Here is a 24,194-nt window from a genome sequence, read left to right on the forward strand (position 1 = left end):
GCCCTACCCCGGCCCCACTCGCCCCTCCGAGGGCTCCCCTGACGAGGACGGAGCTCCCCGAGGTGGGGAAAGGCTCCTGGGCTGCAGCCTGGGGTCCCGAACCCCTTCCCACTTTCCGAGCCCCGGGACGGGGAGGAACCGGACACCGACGAGGGACAGGCGCTGCTTCGGTGACTTTCTCTCTGTGCTGCTGAATCACGGGGAGGGCACTTCTCGCCCGCCCACCTGCGTGGCCCCGACCCTTCGTCCCCCGAGCGTGTGGATGCCCGACCCCTTGGGCCGGGAGCCGCGATGCGCTCGCCCGCCGGGCCACAGGGGGGGAGGGGCGGCACCTCCGCGCGGGTCCCGGCTGGGTGGCCTCGTCACGGTGTCACTCCGTGGGTCTGCTACTTTTACTTTCCCTTCAACCTCTAGCGGATCCCTCCCCGGCTTCCTCCCCGCGGGGAAGCCTTGGCGTCTCAGCAGCCGGCTGGGGCGTTTTGGGTCCCCTGGGCAGAGCAGCATCCCCACCATCTCGGGATGGGATGAAGGAGGGATGGGAAGTCCCGCCTTCCTCTATTATTATTATTGCTTGCAGTCATCGTTGCTATTAATATTATTACTACGTACTTTTTTTAAACGAGTGGAATGAGTCACACGGCCCGGGGTGGGGGAGCATGTGGGCAGTGGGCAGGGGACCAGCAGGGCCGGTGTCCTCTGTTCCGTGGTGAGGCCATGGGCTGACTGTAACCAGCTTCTCTCCTGGCTGCTCAACAGGGCCAGCGTGAGGGAACGATGGCTGCAGACGGGCTCTCCAGTAAGGCCTTGAAGGTGAGTGCCAGTGGGAACAGGGGGTTGGGAGGCAGGGGGCTGGTTTGGGGTGCCTCAGGCAACCGCCCCTCTCTCCGGCAGGGGAAGCGGGAGCTGGGGGAAAACACGCCGCTGCTGTCGGATGAGGAGCTGATGGGGCTCTCAGTGCGGGAGCTCAACCACCACCTGCGGGGCCTCTCCAAGGAGGAGGTGGCGAGGCTGAAGCAGCGCCGTCGGACGCTGAAGAACCGGGGTTACGCTGCCAGCTGTCGGGTGAAGCGCGTCTGCCAGAAGGAAGAGCTGCAGAAACAGAAGATGGAGCTGGAGTGGGAGGTGGACAAGCTGGCCCGGGAGAACGCTGCCATGCGCCTGGAGCTCGACACTCTCCGTGGCAAGTACGAGGCCCTGCAGGGCTTCGCCCGCACTGTGGCCACTCATGGGCCCACTGCCAAGGTGGCCACCGCCAGTGTCATCACCATCGTCAAGTCCGGCACCAACCAGGCTGCCTACTCCTAGTGCTGGCCTCCGTCCCCCGGCTGGGCACAGACCTCCCCGGGGCGCCTTCCCCCATGAATTGCCTCCCAGCCCTTCCTCAGCCTCCTCCCTGCTGGGACTTGTACCCAAAATCCTCCTTCTCCTCTCCCTTGACCTCCAGCTCCCCCATGTGGGGAGGGCTGCTGCAGTGTGGGTGCTGGAGTAGAGGACATGACCCCACTGATGGCCCCGACAGCCCCCTCCCCTCCTGGAGGTGCAGACAGGAGAGAGCAAACCCACACAGGTAGCAGTGGGGAAGTATCCCATGGCTCCAAGCTGGCGGGAAAACACCAGGTGCCTCCTTTTAGGGAGAGGGTATGGGAGAGCTGAATGCAGGCCAGGCAGTCCCAGGAGCCAGAGAGGGAAAGGAGGGGAGAGAGGTTTTGCAGTGCAGGGGAAGAAGGCATAAGAGAGGGATATCAGCATTGGGCACACAACTTGGACCATGGCTGGAGCAGGGAGGGAGGTGGCAGCATGGCTGGAGTCTCTGGGGATGGAGATGGCGAGGGAAGGTTGGTAGGTCAAGGCGGGAGAGAAAGTGGCTGCAGGTTGATGTCTGGTACGGGTGAATGGAATGGGAAAGCACTGTGGCAGCTTGTGGTGCAGGGGGACCCCAGAGGTGACAGTGATTCAGGGTCCCTTGGGCAGGAGAGAGCTGGGGGACATGAGTGGGTCAGCCCAGGCTGTTTTCCACAAAGGGGAGAAGCAGTGGTGCTGTTTTATCTTTCCCTATCACGCACATCCTTCACGCCTCTTCCTGCTGACGGGACACTCAGCCTGGCTGGGTGTCTCTGAAATGCAGCAGCACTGGCAGGAAGGAAGCGGAGGCAGCTGGAGCAGAGATAAACACTGTTTTGCTCAGCACAGGCCAGCTTGTACGGCCCCACCAAGCGCTCCCCAGTGCCCCACCGCCTACAAAGCCCATGGAAAGGTGCTTCTGGCCCTTGAGAGACAGCTGCGGAGGCAGAGAGAGGGGTGGAGGTGCAGGAGGTGGGAAGGAGGGACAGAGAGCTCCTGGGAGCTGCCTAGCAGGCAGGTAGGCTCCTCCCTTTGGTTTTCCTCCAGCTTGGACACTGGTGTGGGACAATGGGCTCTTCGGCAGGCTGAAATGCTGGGGAAGAGCCGGGTTTGCAAAATATGGGCAGCACAGGGGAGGTAGAGGTAGACCTGTCTTGGCATCTGCTGCTGTGGATGATTCCCCTGCCCCTCCGTTCTGCCCCTGCCTGGGTATTGCCACGCCAGCCACCCTCGGCTGCAGCCTCCATCCCTCCCCAGAGAGAGGTGCCTGCCACTCATGGAAGGGCACTGTGGTGAGCATCCCCCCACCCCAACTCCCCTTGGGTTTATTTATTGCACGAACATAAGTTATTTTCACGTCCTCTTTGCCATTCCGCCTCTCGGCACAGCCAGGATGTTGGTACAGAGCCGTACTTTATATTTTATATATGCAAATCACATTTTATCTTATACTTATATAGAGCAAAAAAAAACTTATTTATTTTCTGACTTACAGTATGTGTCCTACCCGACTTCTCTGTATTTTGTAGACTTTACAAATAAAGCAAGTTCTTTTTTTTCCACAGGGAGAGTGTGTTTAGTCGTTCTTGAACTTGGGACAGAGCTGTGTTTCAGTGAGACCAGATTTTCTAGCTCCCTCTAGCTTTGCTGCAGGACGTGTTCAAGAACATGCCCAAAAAAATGAGATGGGGGACCACTCATGACTCTTTAGAATAAGACAGATTTATAGTCCCTGAAAGAAAGGGGCTTGGAAAGCAAGCTTAATGCTGAACATCACTCCCCAAATCACTGCAGGAGCAGTTCAGCTATGCTCAATAAAGATTTTCCTAGGAAAAATAATGCTTTTCACTAGAAAAATTCCCTCTGGGCTGCCCTTAGACTGGATGCAGGAGGAGAGGCAGGTACAATCAGGGCAGCTCTGCCCAAAATCTTCCCTGCCAAGTGACCTCACTGCCTGACTCAGGAACAGTGAGTAGGAAAGGAGTGAGCTTGTCTCTGTGGATGGCAGAAGGGGAAGGAAATGTTGCAGGCACCTTACCCAGAGTTGAAGCCTGACCTCCTTGTGTGGAAAACCGCCTTTCCTCAGAGCTGAGGTGGAAGTGATGAGCATGTTCCCCTGATGCCTAGGTAGGCCTGGTCCCCAGCAGATTGCAGCACTCAGGATGTTTTGGGGTTTTAACATTCCCCTTCCCTCTGTCGCTTTCTGCCCCGGCCCCAAGGCTGCTCATGGAAGAAAAGCCCAGAGTCACTGTTTGTATGGGCCCATGTCAGAGAGCAGCCCCCTCTCTCCCAGAGGTGTTTCTCACTGAGCACCTAAGGTAGGATTCATTTCTACAGGTTTTTGACACATGCCTTGAGCCATGAGTGGTGTCTCAGCCCAGAGTGCTGTAGTAATGCTGCTCCAACAGCTCCTACAGACACCTGGACCTTTCCTTCTGAGGACAAAACATCCCAAGCCACCAAGCATCTGTCCCTGCATTGAGCAAAAGCTTAAAATCAGCTCAGAGAAGTCACCCAGACAACACCACACAGAGGCAGTTTAAGTACAATCTATATTATCTCTATATTTTTTATTTGTCATCATATTTGCTCATTTCTGCGGAGTATAACGTCACAAAGACCAAAATAGAGAGAGCGGCTTGTCGCTGAGCTCACATCAGTTAAACACAATAGGTACAAAACTAGGTGACTCTGTCTTATTTATCATACTTTTTTTTTTCAGTCATTTATATACAAAGAACTACTCTATATGGAAAAATAATAAACAAATCCCATGGGTATGTTACATGGTAAACAAAAAGGAAGGAAGGAAGAAGAGCGGAAGCAGGTGAGGGAGAGCAGCTCCAAGGGCCTACTCCTGGAACTGACACATTTCTTGGGGCCCTGGGCTACCATGAGCAGACCTGCAAGACCACAGATACCTTGGCCTTCTTGGTTTCAAGCTCTGAATCTTATATTTGCTCCTCCAAGCCAGAGCGGCTTCAGAGCCAATCCTTGCTCTGGCACTTGCCTGTCGGGAGAGAGAGCAGCAAGCTCTGCGCTGGATGATTTTGTGTGGTGTTAAAAAATATATATGTATATAAAATTATAAAGCAGGGCAGCTGGCTGTTGTTTGGGCACTAGTTCTTCATCAGGCTTCTCTGAAGGCAGCTGGTGCGAAAGGATTATATTGAAACCACTACATAAAGGATGCTTTGAGAATATCCAGATCCTCTGCACAGCATATATATGCAGGAGACATTTCAAAGTAAGTTCTAAGAAATGCTTCTCCAAGCCTGGACCACCTTCATGCTCAATGAGGCAATAACTGAGATTTTGGATTTCGGCCACCCAAATGCAACAAAGATTGGGAACAGTCACCAAGTGGGCGACTGGGACATCATCAAGACCTGCAAATGCAAAGAAAGGGGAGGGTAGGATCATGTCCTACACCCTACTTTCCTAAGAGAGAGGGCAACTTTAACATAAGTACCTCACGTTTAAAGGACTATTAATCAAAGCCATAGAGGACAGAAGGAAAGCCCATTCAATCTTCAGCCCTGCTTTCCAGGCAGCTTATGCATGAGGAAGTTTTACACCAAGCCCACACAAAGCCTGGCAGAGCGTATTTGCATGTCCATTTAAGCAGACACAGACTTAGGAAAAGCAGTAACTAACAGCATGGCATCGCAGGATGTGTGCAAATGGGGAAATCCAACAGCACAGAAGCTGCTGGATCCACTGATCCTGCCTCCAGCTCCCTCAACAGTCAGCACTGTTGCTCCCACCTGATTCACCATCCCCCCAGACACAAGTACAGAAGGAGACATTGTCCTTAAGCCCTTTCTTTATCTTATTCTCACAGCAGGGAGCAAAACTGCCTCTCCTTAAGCCCTTTTGCCCAGCTTGGGCAGGGGTGCTGAGGAAATGAGAAGCTCTTCACTCACTGTCACTCCTGAGACACTGAGCAAACAAGCAGGTGGATTAGGAAACAAGTGGAGAGGTAACCTGAAGGCAGTAAACCAGCCTCCAGTGCTCCTAGCAGAGTAACAAGGGGCAGTGTGGAACCACACAGGTCTGCTGATGGCAGGGAAGGCAAGTGGGAGAGGAACAGAGAAACTACAGCCGAGAAGAACACAGCAGCTCGCTCCAATCTCTCAGTTTTGCTTCCTGCTTGCAGGTAGGAGCATCTGATCTGTAGCACTTGAGCATGCTGCCCACTCTTCCCCTAGATAATTTTAAGTAAGCAAGAGGCATTTTCTGGTCCCTGGATAGATCTACAGAGGGATCACTTCTGTTGTGGCTCTACTAAGTACCCATGGGCCCATCCGAAACCCAACAGTAGCAAGGGAAAGCTTCTCCCACTTTCATGGATGCTGGTTCCACCCTTGATAGCACTGAGTTGCAGCAGGGTCTGTGAAGTGTGCAGCAGCAGCAGCAACTGCTGCCTGGGAGAATAAAAGGGACAATTTCGACCAGCCAGGTCATGTCAGGTTTCAAGTCTGCTCCAGTTTGGCCCAGAACAGCTATGGAGATAAAAAACAAAGGAGTGTGCAACATTCCTTTCTGAATATTCCAGCCTAAGAGCAAAATTTGTGCAGCTCACAGGGAAAGTCAGTGATAAAAAGCATGGGGAGAGATACCTGTGAGAGACCAGGACCTGCTCTGGCAGCTACCTGATGCAACCCACACCTTTAAGAGGGGCAGCTGTGATGCTAGGGGACAGGAAACATAAACAAAAAACTGGTTTTGTGTTTACATATCTTCCCTTCCCAAAGAGGATTGAAGGGGCCAGAGCTCTACAAACTTCCACTGCCTATCACAGGCAGTCCTCCATCTTCTTAGCAGGAGACATGCTCCAGGGAGGCTTCTAGCCACAGGAACACAAGGGAGATGGGAAGCTTGGACACTTAGTGATTAGAAAACTCCATCCTTGTGAGAAAGCAATTCCATCCCCACTGAGCCTCAACAAGCATCAGCTTTGATGGTGATCAGGGGATGTAGGGAGCCAAAGAAAAGGAAAAAAGTCCTGTCCTTTTCCCCCTCGCTCACTCAAGTGACTCTGACTCCAGGGCTCAAAACAAGGTGCTCGGGAGGGTGGGGGCAGATATTCCTTACTTAGCATTAAAGGCAATGGCTATATAGACCAGTCTCTGGTCTGATCCTCAGGAATGCTTATCACTGCATCCCAGTCCCATTTCCCAAGGATCACAGAGATGTTAGTACCAGAGAGTTGGGGAGAAAACTATGCCTACATCAACCATTCAGGAAAAAGAATACAAAGGAGTCAGGTTGTCCTGTTGGAAAAAAAACAAAAACATTTTTGGCCACAACTCCAGGCTCTGGCCAGTGACGCTCCACACCAAGTAGGGCAGGTGTGGAAAGCCAGAGCTCCAAACCCTGGAGCTTTGCTTCAATTAATTTGATTGCTGCTGTAAGGAATGGGCTCGAGAATAGAGTCCTGGCCATTCCACCACCTCCACGCTGCTCATCATGTCCGTACCCACAAAAGCTAATGGGAAGTGCCCACACTTCTGCAATCTGTACTCTCTAGGAAGTGATATGACTTGCGTGTTTCTGCTTTAATAAATTATAAAAAAAAAAAAAAAGGGAGGAAATTGACAGCCTGTGCTGGCAGTTTCCCCTCCTAGAATTCATCGTCAGAGCTCAGCAAGAGGGTCTTCTCGTTATCACGGGCACCGGAGCAGCTGTGGGAGCGCGAGATAACGTGACTGCCATTGCGCCAGGGTGGACCGTGCTCCAGCGTCGACTGCTGGGTGTACTGCTGGTAGGCTGGGGAGAAGTTGTGGATCGCATCTTGGACAATGTCATGAGGGTTCATGGTCTCCTTGAGGCTGCTGGAGATGCTCTTCATGGGAGCACAGCGACCTGTTTGGGTAAGACAGGGAGGGACAAGTGAGGAACACTGCTGCCTTCGCCCATGCCCCTGAACGTGAAGGTAAGGAGAACGGGGAACATGCAATCCTAGGTCCTGCAGACGGTATGTTACAGACTTCCTTAAGCAGCTGCTGAGGAAATGCCACACAAATGGCTTTACCAGTGGTGCTCCTAAATTCAGATGCTGTTAGCCAACTGAATCCACCTCAGCACTAAATGGGGTACACACCATGAGAGTGGGACATACCCACAGTGACAACCTCCACTACATGTTACCAGTGCTGGCTCGAATGTGCAATGAAGACAGTCAGGTAGGGAGGTACTCCTGTAAAGGGTTTCAGAAGACAAAAACTAAGGAAATTCTAAAAATTCTAGGAGAAATGTCATTTGCCATTCCCACTCAGTGAAAATTACACTGCTGGATGGTATCAAAATGTCCACAGGAAAGAGACCATACAAGTGGGAAAGCAGCACAAAGGAGGGAAAGGAGGGGAACAAGCAGTGTTAGAGGAAGAACCACCCCTTGTGTAGAGGGTGTCACAGTGACACCATGAAGGAAGCAATAGCTGGAGATTGTCCCACTCAAGTGCTGAGCACAGAGGAAGGCAGCATCCCCTTCTAGGAAAATGCCATTTCTCATGGGTTTTAGGTTCCATTTCCAGTGTGAGTTTCTGGCTCTGCTCAAGCCTGGGGATGAGCTCCCCAGAGAAGCAAAGTATGATGATCATCTTGGGCAATTACAAAAGTGAGGAGAGGCTGGGGTGAGAGCACAAACCAGCTCCTTTGAGCCTGCACAGCTGACAGGAACACTCTGCAGCTGCGTGTTACTCCACTGCCCACACAGCCATTTTACTACTTATAACCCAGACGACCCTAAAGCAGCTGTGTGAGGCAGCAGAGTTACAGATCTACAAGGAAGGGGGAACAAGGGACAGGACAGGCTGTAGGCAAGCTGGGAATCAGGAGAGAACAGCATCTCAGCTAAAAGCCAACTGAGACAAACACACAAAGCATGCTGTACCTACCGTATGGCCCATATGATGGAACAGCTGCATCAGGGACCAGTGGCCAAAGAAGGGAGAGATAAAAGGAAAAGGAGAGAGAGAGAGAGAGAGAGAGACAGAGACAGAGAGAAAGAGGAAATAACAAGAACTGAACAAGGCCCACCACCGAAACATTCCCCACTTGTACTTGCCAGCAGTTTACCCTTTCATCACCCACAGATCTCATCTCTCCCCACTGCAACAACTCTCCTTCCAAAGCCTCTGGGGCTGGCTGGGATGGAGAGGTCATCTACAGGCTGCTATCCTCCCACACCTCATCACAGATCTCCCATAGCAGGAAAGAACCCCTTTATTTGGAAAACACTGAATGTACATGCATAGACTGGGCACAAAAACCCCCTTTTCCCAGAGATAACATCCACCTTCCTCTTCCGTAGAATAAGACTTCTAGCAGCCCAACCCTCACTAAGTCATTACAGGGAGATCCTCCTCCTCCATGACAAACATATTGCCAAAGCAGAGGCTCATCTTCCCAAGCCAGATTCAAAACAGAGCCTGTTTTAGGCCCCGTCCCTCTTGCCTTCAGTCTGTTGCACAACCTGGAGCAATGGAGTTCCCCTTTGGTGAGACAGGAAGAAGGACAAACCCACTCCACCAAAACGATGCAACTTCTTGCAGCCCTCAGGTCTGCAACAAGCTGTTGTGGGTGGTATACTGGGGAACTGAAAAGGGAACAGTGCAATTCAGGCAAGGTTTCTGCCCTGCAGAGCTGTTGCACAATGAATCTGTTCAGACACCGCAGAGGAGGGGATGTGACATTTTCCAAGCATTCAGGTTGGGAGTCATATCAGTGTGTTGGCTGCCTGAGGGACCAGTCTCCACCCAGTCTCACTACCAAAGAGACAAGCCATATGCACTGGCATACTTCCTACCTTGGGCATCAATTCTCTTGTCCACATACACCTTGTATGTGAAGGCATGGCGCAGGGCAATGGCTGCAAAGAACATCTCCACACAAATGATGAAGTCTTGATACCCAGCAGCTACTGTGCCTTCACCCACAGACACACCAGCAGAGTGGATTTTGGGGATGGCACCACACTTTTCCAAGATGGCCAACAGCATCCCTAAACAAAGCAACAAGCTCATGTAAATGTACAGAAAACATGATCGCATGGTAACTGTCAAGAATAGCTGTTTATGCTGTATGTCCTAGATGCAACCCCACAACACAGGAGCTACAAATAGAGCAGGCTACGTACATCCACCTACAGCCACTTGTACAACAGAGAAGAGGAATAAAATGAGATAAATATGCTTAAGCAAAGCATGTTCAAACACTGACCCTCTTCTGTTCTCAACTGCTGCATAAACTGTGAAACTAAGTGCTGCAGGACTTATTCAAGTCCAAAACAGTAAGAGCAGTCAGGTATTTCTGCAAGCACTCCTGTGATCTGTGTTGTCCTAAAATAGGTTCTTTCACATGGTGTGCAATCCACACACACAGTCAATGTATTCGATTTATTTACAGTTCTGTGCAGAAAGGGGTACTGGGTGGTAAAGCCACAAAACCAGCATAATGACTACCAAAACTCATCGTTTATACATTTTAGCAAACAAAGCCATTAATGTTCCTTGGCTACAAGTTTCCTAGTTCTCTTATTAATTAGTATTTTATCTTCTATTTGTTATTAATTGTCTCACTTCTCATACCAATTAGTCCTCATGCTCAGTCTTTCTTTTCTTTCAAGTCAGTGGGTTTTTTGGGTCGGTGGTCATGATCTCCCCCTGCCAGAATTACCTTTTACCCAGTCAGAGCTGATTCAACACAGTTGCTGAGTTGTCTTAGTTTCTTCCTTATCTTGGGGGTTCTGCCTAATGACCTGGGTGCCCATTAATTCTACATTCTTTGTGTCCCCTGTCAGTGGTACATCCTTCTTCCCAAGCTTTGTTAACCTCCCCCTAGGTCTGAGATCTGAAACACGTCAAGCCTGAAACCTTAACAAGGTAATTCTATAGACAAGTGATTCGTCTTTCTAACACCTGGACATCAGTTAGAGCTTGTTAGCTGCTCTCTGTTTCATGGATTAAATCTCTTTTCTTTTTGATTAGACTTGAAAGTATACAAAGATCAAACATCAAAGAACATCCCTAAGAAAATTTTTACATATTCCACATTGTGCAACATCAGCACTTTGACTAGCTAGAGCAAAAATTCAAGTAACAGAATTTTTCATTTAAGCATAGGGTATTTTTGACAAACCACTGCAAGAAAAAAGTTTTTCCCTGTACAAAACCATGGTGGCCAAAGAATTCCAAAGAAGACAAAGTATGTGACCAAATGGCTCAAGATGATAAAACAGATGCTTATTAGTTTGTCCATAGACAGGGAGGATGGGCCATACTCCAACAGCCTAAATTCCACCCAAGTTCCTACTCAATTAGTCTTTGAAGTGCAACTCAGTAAACCTAAGTAGGGCACTGAACAGGGAAATGCTTAGAGCCAATTAGTAAGAGGCACTAAGCTTAGGTGGAATTTCAACTTTCCGAATGTGCCTCTGCGTCATGCGCATGAATTCTGAATGTCTTGCTCAGCGGTGGGTCTGTGGCAGCACACACCGCACTCAGCCAGCTTGCTGCTTCACATAAATCACAGACATACCATTAAAATTTTATTTATAGAGCACTAAAAAAAGTACTAAAAATTTTTAGATGTGCCGCTTTAATCAATAAAATGGCAGCATGAGATAAAATGCTGGCAGATTGTGCTTTATGACTGTTCCAGGAATGCAAAGGACTCTTCACCCTATCAGCTGATTTTGCCAGGTAGATATGCGTGTGCACACACACACACAGTGATAGTGAGGATTCAGGAGCATAGAAACAAAATGAAAATGAGCAAAACAGGTTTCCCAGAAAAAAGCAGTGAATGACTATAAAACAAATAGAATACAGAAATACATTCTGTCTATTCATCAACATCTGCTCTATTCACTCTAGTGTCTGAGGCCCTGCAGAGAGTTCTTTGTGCCTACCAAGGGAAGGGAAAAGCAGCTCACCTTGCCAGAAGGACAGGAAGATGACAGACTTCACCATGAAGAACTTGAGGACTGGGCTATAGGGACTGAGTAGCTCACGTGTGGCGAAGTAGAAAAGGAAGAGGGCATACAGTGCCAGGCTGACAGAGATGTTGTAGATGATCGTCACATAGAGGTAGCCACTGGTCACACTGAAAAGAGAAGATATATGAATGCCTGAAACTTCAGCATGATCTTTTCCCCTTGCCACTGTCACTGGGGAGTTCAAAGAGTCCATTTCCTTCCTGCCTCCCTGTCCCATTCCCTCCCCCAAAACTAGGTAGAAAAAACCTGAAACTAAGAGGGCTACCTCTGCCCTCTTCTCTCATGTGCATCAGCCCATGTTGTCCCATCTTTTCCCATGGCCCAGCACACACATGGACAACATGCAAAGCCAGGCAGAGAATGGGCAGCCAAGTCTTGCACGCCAGACAAATAAACTTACTCAAAGTCACCATCCTTGTACTTGCCGAAGGCCTGAAGGATGACTGTGCTGATTGCCATGAGGGGCTTCACCACACAGAACTGCAGGGTAGCCTACAGGAATGAGAGAGGAAGAATGATAAGGCAGGAGGTGCAAGGGGCCAAGTCCCCAAACCAGCATCACGATGTAGTGTCCACTAGGACAACTCAGCAAAGCAACACAAGTCCAGCCCCAACAAGGAGTCTGATCCTGCCACTTCCTAATCAATTGTGCTTGATGACTGCAACACCCAAAAGGAGATACAGGAGATTCAGAAGCAGTATGTGTGCTATCTACTTGTCCAGAATGGGAAAAAAACTGTCTTTGTAGGGTTGCTTCTAGAAGCTGCTCAGGTCCTCTCTTCCAGAGCTGCTTTTCACAGGCTGTGCTGCAGCACATTTATGCATGGCAACTGTATGAAAAACAAAAAATCCCACACTGTGCTATGGTATGGACACAGCAAGTTTAACAAAGGCATACTGGGGAAGTAAAGCAAACTCCAATCCATAGTTGTCATCGTTAGGCAAGAAGGTCCCCTGGATCGGAGGGGAACTTAGTTCTCTGAGGAGGAACTTTTGACAGCTGCCACGATATTAAGGTGTTTTGTATACACAGAGATGTGTGTTGACAGACAGAAGTTAAGACCTGTTCTGCTGTCATCCATGTGACCTTTACTGAATCTCCCCAAAGATTCTGTGGCACTTGGGATCAACTCTATCCATTCTGCCAGTATAAACCACTGCTCCTATTGGAACAAATGTTCTCTGAAAGCCACCCCATTCTTCAACTTTCTGGAGATGCTGAACTTCAAAGTCCTAAGAGAGTGAAGATTTCTGACCCTAAAAATGTTTCCCTGAAAAGACACGATCCATGTCTCCCTGAAGGAGGCTGGAAGAGCCTTGGCAGGTGCTGACCTGTGCACATGTGGGGAGGGCTATGTAAAGAAAGAAGGTAAAACCAAACAGTAATAATTGCTTTGGATACGATGCAATTTGTTAGTGGTCATAAGACTTCAAGGAGATTAAAAACCCCAGCACATGCCAGTTAGTGAGTCACTGTAAATATGTGAACTGGAAAAGGTCAAGCTAATTGGTAAACAACTCCATCCTCTGAGCTTCCCCTTCTTCCAATCTGGGATGTTTTAACCATTTCCCTGCAATCCAAACCACCACATACTATTTTTAGTTGCTTCCCTAGAAGATGCTACAGCATATGGGAAGCACATGGATGGTGTGTGACCCATGTGTGAGGGTCATCAGACACAGGCCCAGTAAAGAATCTTAATTAAGACATCCTAAAGGAAACAAGCTGTTTGGATTTTACGTTGCAGCCACCACACTGCTGGAGGGCCACAGGCAACACAGGTAGACTCACTGACCCAAACCAGGCACCTGCTTGAGAAAAGCTTTTAGTGGAGGTGAAGATGGAAAGAAGGAATGGTTATAGTACAGATTCCTTCAGGATGAAAGGGGCTGGAAAGAGCAGAAAATGGGCAGGTGGGGTGGGAGGCAACAGAAGTGCTGGAGATGCTGAGAACAAGGCTAAAAAGGGCAAGGTGTTCCTTCCAACACATTCCTCCCCCGATCATCATGATGATGGATACTGCCTAGATCAGCACTGACACGTGCTCTGTTGCTCTTTTGCACCAGCTTTCCCACGAATTTGCCTTGAGGGGTCTTCCTTGGCAATCCTGAAACTCTAGAAGTACTAGAAAGTGAGTCTTGGCATCAACAATTTCTCACCAAGCCAAAAAGGACAGAAGTATTTAAACATCCATTTGCAAGACATCTCCCTCACAGCCTCCACAGCAGTCTTAGCAGTTAGCAAAGGGCAGGCCTGACTAGAAGAAATGCTGCTAGATAGCAGCAAGGGAAAAGCAAATTATCCACCTTAGCCAGAGTTACCAAATGAGCTAGGATTTGTGGAGGCCAGCAGAAAAAACACACCTCCCCCTGCCCAAAGAATGCTTCTAGCCTTCACTGTGATGAACAAACTTTCCAAACACGGCCATCGCCAAACCCATGTGGCGATAATTGCCAGAGGCTGTGGGACATGAGAAACAAGAGGTCTAAGGGAAATTATTTCTCCAGCACTCATTCACCTTTCATGGGTGTTACATTTGCTTATGACATCTTTGAAAGGTAAAAGTTAACATTAGAAGCACAAAGAATAGGTAATGCAGTGAATCAACCATAGGGTGTCCAAATGAAACCCAAGAGAAACAGGTGAAGCAGCATAATGGACGCAGAGTAGAAAATAAAGTATCAGGGGAAAAATCCAGGAAAGCCGTAAGGACAAAATATGGGGCAGGGACAAACAGAACAGAAAAGCAAAAGACGTCATCCTTTGGAAATGGTCACTTGTGCTGCACTGGATATTACTGAGACAGCATTTTACCTTTGATATTTCTGTATATTGGTAAAACACAGAAGACAGGTCATGATGTACAGGAAAAGCCAGGGCAAAGATCTAGACCCAGTGCCTGGAATTACAATGACCTAAGCCTCTTCAAAGAACCAGACCTGCTTCACGCTGTCTCCAAAGAAACCCTGTGCGTTCATTTCAGCAAGTGAGCAAAGACTTGACATTCACCTGCTGTTTGGTGACAGCCAGAGGTGACTGACCTGGGATGAGCAGACAAGGGCTGTATCGAGGTTTAGATCTCCCTCGCTCCCGCCCTCCCACTCGACGTACCCAGTTCAGCACAGACAGACACACATGATGAGCAATACTCAGTTCCTCCTACAAAGCAATGTGTCATGCTTAACCTCCACCCCCTCCTCAACTCCAAACCACAACAGCAGCTCTGGGAATTCAGGAGGCTGTTACACAACTGAGGTGTCTGCGACACAACACAGACATCAGCTTCTTAAAGTTGGGATCTCTGCAATCCAGAAAGGGAAATGTTTCTTCTCAGGGTTAACATCAGTTCCAGGAGATAACTTGCATCTTTTGCTAAGGCTGTCCTGATGCAGGGTTGAGTAGAAAACATTAAAATAATTTAAAACAAAAAAGCCCTGAAACTCCTCAGCAGTCTGCAGGCCTCTCAAAATGCTATTATAATCCCCCTCAAAGGAGTGCTCATCTCAGAAGTTCAGCAGCAAAAGGCACCATTGCCACCCACATACACTTAATTCATTTTTGCAGGATGGCACAGTCCCTCCAGCCCATACCTGTTTGCAGAACCTCAGGAATCCAATCGAATAGGTCTTTCCCCACAGGCAGCAAGTTCCATACACACAGCTGGACCTGAAAGAGCCAACACAAGATGACAGGGTTCACAAGCAAGATCTGGGCTGGAGTGCAAGATTCCTACCCTCTTTATCTATCTCTCTGTAGCAAAGTTGTAGGACTGGTGCTTCCTCCAACCATAATTAAAGTTACAGCCATACTCTCTTTCAGAGAAATGTCTAAACCAACATCCTGACTATACACTCCAATTATATTTTTCCTTTAACCGAGTAGCATGGGGAGAAACACAGATCCCAAAGGAAGCACAATCAACTAAAGACAGAAAAGATTTAAAGGAGAAGGAAATCAGAAAATAAATAAATGAGTAGGCAGGTGTCCAGAAAAGCTGTGTATCAGTCCAGCTTGCCTAAGAGGATGTGATCAACCTGATCTGTCTCAGACCAGGGTATTGGTAAATCATCACCATCCACACTGTCCAGTCTCAGCAGACATTTGCCACATGACACAGTTTTTCAGGGCAGGGATAAGAGGAAAAGTGGATGGGCTCAGAAGGAGGATAGCGTCATGCTGTAAGCACAATAAATACTCACTCAATTGGTTTCCCTCTGATCTCAGACATGATGGAGCTCTCCCCTCCCAAGTACTCATAGCATAGGCTGAGAAAGTTGTATATTACAAAGGCTGCAAAGACATCAATCAGAGTAAAATGACAACCAACTTCAAAACAGGTGCAAGGACCAAGAGTACAGGCAACAGACCAAACATTAGCAGGGACTGCTTATGCAGCACCTTCCCCTTCAAAGCACTCCAGATTATTTTCACTGCATTTATCATTCTACCTCAGCACTCACAAGACTATCTGAACTGGAGCCTGGCCATGGTCCCATGCCAGTTCCATGACTCATGCCAAAAGGGTCACAGAACCATTTAAAACTGTAGTCAGTCTCTGTATTACTTGGCATCTGTAAGATGCCATTCTTTACAGGGTTCCTGTGCGTTATTCTAGGACATTACGTTGGTACTAAATAATCTGGGAGAGATATGGGTTAATGGATCAGATATATGTTATCTCCTGTATTTAACCTTCTAGCTGATGAACACAGTTTCTCTCTGCCAGGTAACCAGACTACAGATATAAAAGCTGGAGAAACAGAGGGGTTTTAGTGAAACGCTGTTTTCATGTTTAGTGGAGATTTTGGAAAAACAGACTGTGCTTCATTTCCTCAGAATGATGAAATTTCTTGTCTACTGAATAAACTTCTCCTTGGCCCACCTTGCCTTCCCCAGCAACATGCCTTCTTGACAGCGAACAGCCTTCTTGAACTGGCCATTAATAGTTTGTCCCATTTCAGTTCTCCACAACTACAGATGTATTTCTTTTTCATGGGATCCAAACCCACTTTAATGCACGGAGTAAGCCTGCATGTGCCCTGTCTGATACTCTCTCGACTTGTTAAAATCGCTGTGGGACCCTCAAAGTTGTGAGATTTCTTAGGGCAAGGACTGTACTACTGAGTGTGTTACATACAGCCCTGGGGCAAAAGGACAGACCAGATGACCTTTCTTTCAACATTGTTTTCTACGGTCATCTGTACTCGGACATTCCCTGGAATGACAACACCCAAATCCTGCTTTTTGCCTCAAACAATGTGGGATAGAAACAGAAGTCTCGAGGAACTCTGAAATAAGAACAGAAGCCTAATAACATACAGCACAGAGACGCTGATCTCCTCAAGCAGCCGGTTATTAGACCTGAGGTCAATTTTTCCACATAGATGAACTTCTGAAGTCAGACATCAACTCTAATTCTTCTACAAGCATCCAAACTATGCCCTGGCAAAGAGGTACTCAACACTTCCCAAAATTCTCATAGTCTCAAAACATTGTATTTATGGCTTGTAGATGTGTCTAGCTGGCAAGAATGCTATGGCACCTAAAAGTAAATGGTATACCTGCTTCTACATATGTAATTGGTATACTGTTACTCCACCTGTAATCGTTATTATTGAACAAAGTTCACACAGTAACTACTTTACCAAAGCCTTAATTAGGAGACAAAACACCAACCACGGAAAACTCATTTAAATAACTGTGGTAACCCCTTTTGCCTTCAATTTTCCTGCAACTTAGTTGACAGCTCCCAGTACTCAGAGGAAGAAAAGCTGAGCTTTTCCTATTGTCCTCCAGTGACCCCTGCCCTCTGATGTGGTCATTACAATACCAGGCCATTCCACAAGCACTAGGGAAGAGATGACATCAGAGGAAGAAGACAAAACAAAACAAAAGGAATAAAAGGGAGGGAGAAATATCTGCCTGTCCCTCCCCAAAAGAAGTAAGTGCTAGCGATCAAAACTCATCACATCAGCAAAAGAACACTTCTCCCATTCCTGATCCACAGTCATTAGATGATACTCATGATATCGATGTAAAAGAAAAAAAAATCTACTTGTGTCAGTGTCACTGACACTCAGGTTTGTACAGAAACAGTCACAGGAAAGAGCAACACCAAAACACTATGAAATGTAGTCTACATATGGCTCAAGACAGCTTTCAAAATTTATTAGTAGAGTCTTCTCCCCCCATTCCCTAATAGAGCTCCTCCCCACCTCACAACCTAAAATCTTCTCAATAAAAGAAAGGATAAGGTGGATGTCAAGGGAGGGAACAGAACAAAAAGGCTGTTTTGAAGTGATCCCCAGAAAAAGTGAGGGACAGAACCTGCTTTCCAAAGGTGCTTTCACCTCCACCTGTAGTTTTCACACAGGCCAATGCGCCGAGGTGAACTGGCGCACGGGCTGCCTCCTGAGCAGATGCTCAAATGTTTGCAAACTCCCTGAGCAAGCAAGGCAGAGGGACACTGGCTGTTGCTAGGAGAGGAGTTTCCCAGAGCAGCAGGCTTCCTGCTAGACCTACACACGCACAGGGCAGGGAAACTATAAAACCAGGCCCAAACAAAGATGCCTCCTGCATCACGTGTGCACGTTTGCCATCTGCTGCTGCATCTCAGAGCGTTGTTGTGGATGCGAGGAGGGCCTGCTGGTCCCTTCAGCTGATTAACTTGATCACATGGCCAGGGGCACCTCTCTGCAATGCAGATCTCACCAAAATAACTGTACCAATGAGTTATGATTTAATGAGGGGATGGTGATAAATTGTCCTCAAAAATACACTGCTTGAGTGCAGTCTCTCCTGCTGGGTGGGTAGAGGCTTCTTTCAGGATAAGATCAGGAGGGAAGTTAAGGTAGCATTTACTGGAGAGTAACTGCTTCCCTCACATACAGCATTAGTGGTATTATGTTATCTGCAGCAGACAACCAAAACCAAGCCATTGGTAACTCATCCTGAACATGGTATCCTCTCTCCTGCAGGACCCCAAAGCACTACACCTGACCAGCCTCAGCATGTGGCGGCTGTGCTACCCTGTGCAAGCACACAAGTGGCCACAGGATGGGACCAGAAGAATACATTGCTAACACACTGCACCAGCAAAACAGGACAAAGCAAGTGTTTGGCTGCTGAGTAGGTGCTGTCAGAACAGCCAGGAGCTAAGCAACACCTCGCTTTCTAACACCCAGATACGATCAGATTCTTTGGCTTTAGACCTTCCTGAAACAAAGAACCCAAGAAAACCATAAACTTGGTCTTTACAAAACACTGTAAAGGGAAGGTTCAACACATCCTGTCCTGCTCAGAGGCCAATGAGGAAGAGGGTCAGCGTGGACGGGGCTTTGAGCAAAGCTGTCCCAGCCCATGGCAGGGGTGCTGCACTAGATTATCTTTACAGGTCCTTCCTGACCCAAACCATCCTTTGATTCTATGATTTTCAGTCACTAAGCAAGTCATGGTCATCCAGTTAGGCACACCACAAAACTTTGCTTCAGTAGGTGACAGTGATGCTTTCTCCATGTTCTCAACCAGAAACAAAGTTCTCTCAGGGCAGAGACTTCCCACCTCTGTCTGACCCCTCCTTACCTTCATAGCAGTCCCGCACTGTGCCAAAGTAAACATAGTACTGGTCATTGGTGAAGAACAGGAGACTGAGCCATGAGTCAAAGGCATAAATGGGCACAATGAAGAGGATCCGGACGATGTAGCGCTGTTCGTTTGGGCAGCTATAGCAGCGAAGATGCATGTAGATCTGAGAGGACGGAGAGGGGAGACCAGGATCAGCGGAATATGGAGTAGAGAGGGAAAGTAGAACTGGAGAGTCAATTGGACCAGGAAAAACAAATTCAGTAAATCACCTCTTGATTGCCTCCAGCAGCCTCAAGGTGATGAACATAAAAGAAAAAATAAATCACTGTTATCATATGACACTGATATAGCAACCCTTGGTTTGCAGAGAGGGGGAAGGAGAAGGAAAAGGAAATGGAGGCATTTCTAACCTAGTTTCTTATAGGGAATTAATTTACTGTTACATTACCTTGCCCACATTCTTTTGTTCACATCTTTTTTCCAGTTATCAGTCCTACCTTCCTGCTATCCTCTTTTAAGTATCTAAGATTCACACCACTGCAGGCTGCTTTTCTCTGAAGAGGGAAGGTGCATGCGCTTAAGCACGTGCTCTTTGTGAACACACTCTCTGAAAGCAGTTTTGGATGCTTTCACCTGAAGACTTTCACCTGAAACAACCTAAGAGAGCCCTTCAGAGCACAGCCAAAAAGCTGATAAGCCACAGCCTATATGCTCAAAAAGTGTCATTCTGCGCATTGGTGACAGCACAGCCACAAACCGACAGCCATCAAGGGAGCGCTGAGGTCATGCAACGTGCTCAAAGGAGCCACAGAGCCACAGCGTTTGTTTTGTCTGACTGTTTGCACACATGCCAATCCCCCTAAGTCACGGGCTGGGGGAGCACAGCCTCCCCACCTTACTTGCTCCCACCCCTCACAGTTTGTTAGCCATGATTAAATCCCACACCTAAGATGCTTTTTCACAGAATACCCACCTCCTGAAAAAGGCATTGACCACAACCACACCCTGAAGATAAGTACAGCTCCTGCAATGGCCTAATAACACAGGCCAGAGCTTCAGTGTAAGTTGTGGGTACGCTCTGTTGACCATGGAGTCAGCAGAGGCAAAGCCTCTGAATGGCAATTCTCATCGAGCTGCTGCCCCAACTGCTGGAATTAGTAACAGCTAGTTTATTACATACGTGCCTCATGACTGACTGATTCTGCTGCCTGAAGAGGCACAAGTGTTTGTTTGAAGCTTCACCCTGCATTTGGGGATGTTGTGAGGATTCTGCAGGATCTAACAAAACATACGCTGATGATCTCACCTTTCCCTCATAAGGGAGAGGGGCTTGTCTCTCTCTCTCCCTAGCAGTCTGTTGCTTATCCCTCCCTGCCTCTTGGCCAGATCTGGTCAAAATCAACTGAAGGGCTCAAAAATACTTCTGTTTCCTCTCCCTAACCCATGAGGAGCTCACAAAAAACTCATTTCCTGGGGAGAACAGGTTGAAAATAAACTAACAAACCTTAGGGATATTTTTGCCCTTTGACAATCCCAGTGACACATCTCACCCAGCACAGGGACAGCTGATACCGGAGTTCAGATGACTCTAAGCTTTGCCCTTGGGATGTCAAAAGAGCCCTGTGATCCATGCGCCTACGAGAGCACAGGAGCTGCTGCCGTGTGAGAGGACAACAGCACATTTCAATCAACAGTGTCTCTGTGGCACTGACCTCCATCAGTTTCTTTGGAGAAGGACATTAATGCCTAACTGTGCAATGCTATACTGCGGAGGAAAATTTCTTCCTACCTTCAGTAGGCAATCAATTTGACAGCAGGATCCATGGCACTTGCAATTGTTACTCAAGCTGGTGAAACTGCAGGTGTTACTCTTATTCATCTGTGACTAATCCATGTTTTAACTTCACTAGCCCCTGTACTCCATCAATAGGCTGTAGTTTTCTAGATTCTAGTCATCACTCTGGAATCTATGATCCAACAGGTACAAAACACAGGTTGATAAATAACAGGGCTCATGTTTCCCTACTGTGGTTTTTAGTTCACATGACAACTGCATGAAAGGGAGGTACAGAACAGGATGCAGGGTTTGACTTGTTCTGGCTCCCAGGACAACTGGCCCAGAAAGCGGGGAGAAGAGAAAAATCAAAATAAAACATTTCCTGCTACTCCTTTCCGTAGTGGAGTTCAGCCTTTGGAATCCACTGGCACAGGAGATCAAAGGAAGAATGTCAAACAACAGGTGACTACAATCTTTTAGCCAACAGCTGACACAATAACAAAATGGCTGGATTCAGATACAAGACCCGTGAAAGGATGGCCTGAGATAACACACCTTACTGCAAACATTCAAGAGGTGGCCAAATGTTTTACAGAGTGTGCTTCTTCTCCATTCATACTGCGGAAATGGTCTGTTCCTCCATGTGGGGAAAAGGAAAGGATGAGAAGTACGAGTGGCGGGGTTTTACCTGATGGCAGGTGATGAGCAAAGCTGTCCATACAAAGAAACCTGAGATAGCCTGAGCAGCAATGGTCATGAGGAATATTGGCTGCTCCACAGCTGTGGGGCTGCCATCCTCCGGCATCCGGGAGAAGTTAGGAGCCACAGCTGGAGTGGTGGCAGTTGACCCCAATCTGGGGGCTGCAGTGACATCAGTCATCATTATCATGGTGCCTTTTGGTGTGAGGTTCCAGATAGGATTGCTGAAGAGCTGCCCACGAGCCAAGACCTGCCAAGGAAGAGGACCAAAAAGCAATTGAACCCAGCTGAAAGGAGTCAGGAGCATAACAGTAACAGTGCTTTGCATCTCTCACATGCCTTTCACCAGGCTGCTCACATGTTTTAGGAACAGGACCTAGATAAGTCTGCCAGTGCCACCCCTCGTGACACAACAAATCATGTGGTGTTCAGGAACCTTTCACATCCTCCCTGACATCCTGAAACACTGCCACCGCTACTGTCACCTCCCTACTGCAATAATTTCAGCACAAGATGAATAGAGCATTTACCTGAGATCATAGAATCGTAAAATGGTTTGGGTTGGAAGAGACCTTAAAGATCATCTCATTCCACCCCCCCTGCCATAGTCAGGGACACCTTCCACTCGACCAGGTTGCTCAGAGCCCCATCCAACCTGGCCTTGAATACTTCCAGGGATGGGGCATCCACAACTTCTCTGAGCAACCTGTTCCAGTGCCTCACCACCCTCACAGTAAAGAATTTCTTCCTAACATCTAATTTAACTTACTCTCTTTCAGTTTAAAACCATTCCCCCTTGTCCTATCACTGCATGCCCTTGTAAAAAGATCAGAAGGAGGTATCTAAATCATCCATACTGGAAGATGACAGGCACAACTAAGTTAACAGCTCTGCTTTCCATAAAAGTATGGGCTATTCTGCTGTGTCTTAGTGTTATGGTTAGCCTGCCAAGCAGCAACAGGCAACAACATGTGCCACAGTGTCACTATGCAGCAAGGGGGGCAAGGGGAAGAGTATCCTTATTCCTTCAGCAAGCAATCCCCCCCTCTCCTACTGCCATGTTGAAAACCACACTCAGTGCAAAGCACCCTCATTGGAAGGATATGTACTGAAAGCTTTCCTTGCTTTGAGAGCATGGAAGTCATGCTTCTACCAAACATTGTATGGCATGGTACACTTAGCCAGCCTGCTAGTAATTCTACTAACTTAGCATTATTTTCTGCACAATGTGAATTTAACCTGATTGGCTTTTAAAAGCCAGTTGACCCATGAAAAGACCCAGAACATGCAAGATCTCAAAGCAGCATGACCCTTGGCCATTTCCTGGATAAAAAGCTATCTTCTTTCAATGGAACAAATTCTTGAAGGTCTAAGATCTAAAGTAGCTATTATTTTCAATTTGGTTGTAAGCAGGCTCTAATGTGACCTCTGGATTGCAGGACGATAATCCACTTAAACCAAGATCACAAACAGGCAGCCATTGGTTCTACCCATTAGAAGAGCTGCTTCTGATGTGATTGCAGTAGAGACGTGCCTATCAAGGGGAACAGCATAATGTTGCCTCCTTCTGATAACCTCCTCATACTTTTTGGAATGCGTTTTGTGTAAAAGCACGAGACATAGCTCTTACACAGGCCTTTATGATCAGTAGATGGAAAGGGCTTTAGAAAGGCCAACAATCCATCACCACAGTTTGCAGCTGCAGCAGGGAAGGACACATCTGTCATTTACTGACAGGTCATTACACAGCACAAACAAGAGCATACACTTGCAGATGAACTGCCCCAGCTCTGCTTCACCTGAAGCCACAGCACAAACTGGGGGACAGGTACCCAGTAAAAGCAGAGGGCCAGTAGCAAGTCCTTTCCACATGCACACTAAGGTGTGCAAATGGCCCCTCCAGCACAGGCTTTTACAAAACACAAACTTGCATTAATGGTGTGCAGCACTCTGATGTTACTTATGCCACAGTCTACCTCATTTCTGTTTTCTTCCACAGGGGAAAGAGAAAAATCCAGGGAAATACCCAGACTTTTTAAAGCAGATATTATCTTACTATACATGGACCTGCACAACTGCTGTAGTTTAATTTACAAACTAATTGTCAAACTTGGCTTTTCTTCGTTCTTTCCAGTTGTTGTTTTTCCAAAATAGCTCTGCTCTGAGTTACAACTTTCCATAACCACACGTTCAGCAGGGTAATTCCTTTCCAGTCCTGATCAGTACAGGAAATACAAGTGTTCAGTTTTGAGCTTCAAAACATACATACGCACACGCACACTTCATTACCTATACTATTTCTAAACATTTGGAGAGATGAAGGCCGGATGAGGATGTCACAAGGTAGCAACTGAACACTCACAGTGCTGAGAGAGTGCTTCCACTAAGCTCATAAAGGGCACATCTAGAATGAAATCAGAGCAGATGCATCTGTGGTTAACCTAGGTCTAAATAAAGTCCAGCCAGCTGCAACCTTGCACATCCTAGTGCACTTTGGGAGATATGCAAGAGGGGAAGCTGCTAAGCCCTTCCTAAAGTTCATGGGGGAGAGGATCTGTACATCAGACCACAAGTGGCAGGAGGAACAGGACCTGGACATTCACACTCCAGCTAATCAAACCACATCAATAGCACAGAGCCAAATACAGTGTCAGTAAGATCAACAGAAGTGAAGATCTGAAAGGGAATTCTTCTGTGTTTCTGCACTCATTTTAAAAGAAGGGGAAATAGCAAAAAGTGATCAACAAGCATTTTGACATGACAAGGGTTATGTATTCAGAAGCAGGGTC

General features: G+C 47.6%; 2 protein-coding genes across 3 annotated transcripts; one reads left to right on the forward strand and one right to left on the reverse strand.

Moving 5' to 3' along the window:
• The first annotated feature begins 43 nt into the window (after nucleotides 1–43).
• On the forward strand, nucleotides 44–2,905 carry MAFF (MAF bZIP transcription factor F). Its single transcript, XM_018080897.2, has 3 exons — nucleotides 44–62; nucleotides 757–810; nucleotides 892–2,905. Exons 2-3 carry the CDS (start codon nucleotides 775–777, stop codon nucleotides 1,303–1,305), a joined length of 450 nt encoding a protein of 149 aa, XP_017936386.2. The 5' UTR covers nucleotides 44–62; nucleotides 757–774; the 3' UTR covers nucleotides 1,306–2,905.
• A 970-nt stretch (nucleotides 2,906–3,875) lies between these two features.
• Nucleotides 3,876–21,653, reverse strand: TMEM184B (transmembrane protein 184B). Of its 2 annotated transcripts, XM_029963532.1 has the most exons (9): nucleotides 21,395–21,653; nucleotides 18,927–19,092; nucleotides 15,545–15,635; nucleotides 14,936–15,011; nucleotides 11,745–11,836; nucleotides 11,282–11,451; nucleotides 9,155–9,349; nucleotides 8,244–8,267; nucleotides 3,876–7,209 (listed from the first exon to the last, which is right to left on the reverse strand). In XM_029963532.1, the coding sequence occupies exons 1-9, from the start codon at nucleotides 21,593–21,595 to the stop codon at nucleotides 6,968–6,970; spliced, it is 1,257 nt and encodes a 418-aa protein (XP_029819392.1). In that variant the 5' UTR covers nucleotides 21,596–21,653; the 3' UTR covers nucleotides 3,876–6,967. The 2 variants fall into 2 exon arrangements, with proteins under 2 accessions (XP_029819392.1, XP_025751733.1); XM_025895948.2 differs by lacking the exon at nucleotides 8,244–8,267.
• Nucleotides 21,654–24,194: the final 2,541 nt, after the last annotated feature.

This window comes from Manacus vitellinus, unplaced genomic scaffold (genome assembly GCF_001715985.3).
Source record: "Manacus vitellinus isolate BGI_N305 unplaced genomic scaffold, ASM171598v3 scaffold_5_pilon, whole genome shotgun sequence".
Classification (NCBI taxonomy): Eukaryota; Metazoa; Chordata; class Aves; order Passeriformes; family Pipridae; genus Manacus; species Manacus vitellinus.